At 38.2% G+C, this 1,849-nt stretch overlaps 1 protein-coding gene across 1 annotated transcript; it reads right to left on the bottom strand.

The window, feature by feature from the left end:
* Positions 1–312: 312 nt before the first annotated feature.
* On the bottom strand, positions 313–972 carry LOC127079217 (uncharacterized). Its single transcript, XM_051019628.1, has one exon. It carries the CDS (start codon positions 970–972, stop codon positions 313–315), a length of 660 nt encoding a protein of 219 aa, XP_050875585.1.
* Positions 973–1,849: the final 877 nt, after the last annotated feature.

Genomic DNA, 1,849 nt, shown 5'->3' with positions numbered 1-1,849 from the left:
TGAGGGTTCTTCAATCACATCGATACATGTGGCGTCCTGCATGCGTATGTTCGCTCACTCTGCTTCCACGTGTATCCTTGCGGTTTCTAACAAAGATTCTCTTCCCTCCTTTATTTAAATTTCAAATCTTTGATCGAAACCGTTTTTTAACCGCTCCTTAAGGAACCGCCCCGAAATTTCAGCTATAAGCTTGATCTTTATTTAATCAGCTAAGCTAGTCTACCTTCAGCTGGTCGAATCACCTCTTAGTCGAAGCCAGCTGTACACGTTTTCCAATTTTGGTAATTTTGAAGAGGGCGTCGAAAATTCGAGCTAACACCAAGAATACAACAATGGAGCACAACATATGATTACTCCTTTTTTCTTCTCATGTCTTGTATGTAGCCAGTAGTACATGTCTGCTAATAGAGCAGGAACCGGATTCTTAGCCAAGAACACACTGATAGGCGGCGAATTTATAAAGTCATCGTCATTAAGGAACATGACAACTCCATATATAAGAAGAGATAGAAAAATGATGAAAGCCTCCCATTTCCCTTCTTTCTCTAATTCTTGGGCCTTCTCTTCTAGAAAATTCCTTGTAAATCCTTTGGGTCCCAGACTAGGTGTTACTTCTCTAACAATGAGGTGCAATGCTTCTGCTGCCTTTTTTGGTGTTAGTTCTTCCCCTAAGCCTGTGAATGGAGCATGATCCTTCAGATACCAACTCAAAAGTATTTCAAACTTTTTAATGGTCAGAGCTAGCTGGAAGTCTCTAAAAGTAAAGAAATAGAGAGGAAGGTCATAATATTGAGCCAAAGCAACAAAGGCCCCCACATCTACATTTATGGTCAATAACTTCAGTTTCTGCCCATATCTCCCTATGAAATTATTCTTCATGCATGGTGTTATTTTTCTATTCAAAGTTATCATATTGTTTGTCTTGGGTAGCTTGAACTTGAGAGGAAGTGTGTTTTTTCTATCTGGACCCATCTTTCAAATGCTCACCGCACAAAATAAATATTTAAGATTCCCAGAGAAAAGGGCCCAAATGCAAATGCATGCAATGTAATATTATGCATATTTTAGGTTCAAAGGTTTGGTGTATTCTGGACAAACTGCATATGATTCTCAAGGTAGGCGGTGTTTTAAGTTTCCTACAAAAACCCATATCCCCTCACAGGTAGGTTCTAAGGCTTTATGAAAGTTATTTGAGTCAGAGATCCCTCCTTAAAAGTATTGTCTTCAGCGTAAAATGACTTATGAGCCAATAATACTTCACGAGGAATCTACTCTAAGTGAGGTCGACCCTCGACTTCAAAAGCCACGGGTTTACTAAAGGTTCCTAGTGTCACATATCCCTCATTGAAAGTATTGTTATCAACGCAAAATAATTATGAGCCAATAATATTTCTTGAGGAATCTACTCTAGGCAGGGTTTTCACACCGACCCATCAAGAAAAATACGTCTGACAAGTCAGTACTACAGAACCACCATTCTATCTCTCCCTCTCCAAATGCAAGAGAAACCTAACTTTATCTCTCTCTCTCTCTCTCTCTCTCTATTGTGTTAGAACATATGTTTCCCTTCATCTCCCTTAAAGCCCTTAATCTTATTCCAAAATGAGTCGTAAATCCTCTGAACCCAAACCTGCTACCAACTCTTATGGTGTTAAAATATTAGGAGTGAAGATGGGCAAGAAAAGAACTTCAAAGAAAGCTAGGGTTTCTGAATCTAGCTACATTAATGATGAACCTATTATGTTTTTAGATCCAAAACCTCAAAATATGATTATTCTAGTTGAAATTTCAATATATAAACCAAAGAGTGATGCCATCAAGAATAATAAGAAAGCATCTGAAAAGGTTA

Source organism: Lathyrus oleraceus, chromosome 5 (genome assembly GCF_024323335.1).
Source record: "Lathyrus oleraceus cultivar Zhongwan6 chromosome 5, CAAS_Psat_ZW6_1.0, whole genome shotgun sequence".
Taxonomy (NCBI): Eukaryota; Viridiplantae; Streptophyta; class Magnoliopsida; order Fabales; family Fabaceae; genus Lathyrus; species Lathyrus oleraceus.
Note: the sequence above shows the minus strand (reverse complement) of the source record. Positions and strands in the feature narration are given on the sequence as shown.

What these genes read in the sequence shown, in the direction of transcription:
- LOC127079217 (XM_051019628.1), bottom strand. Translation starts at nt 972, where the DNA reads ATGGGTCCAGATAGAAAAAACACACTTCCTCTCAAGTTCAAGCTACCC.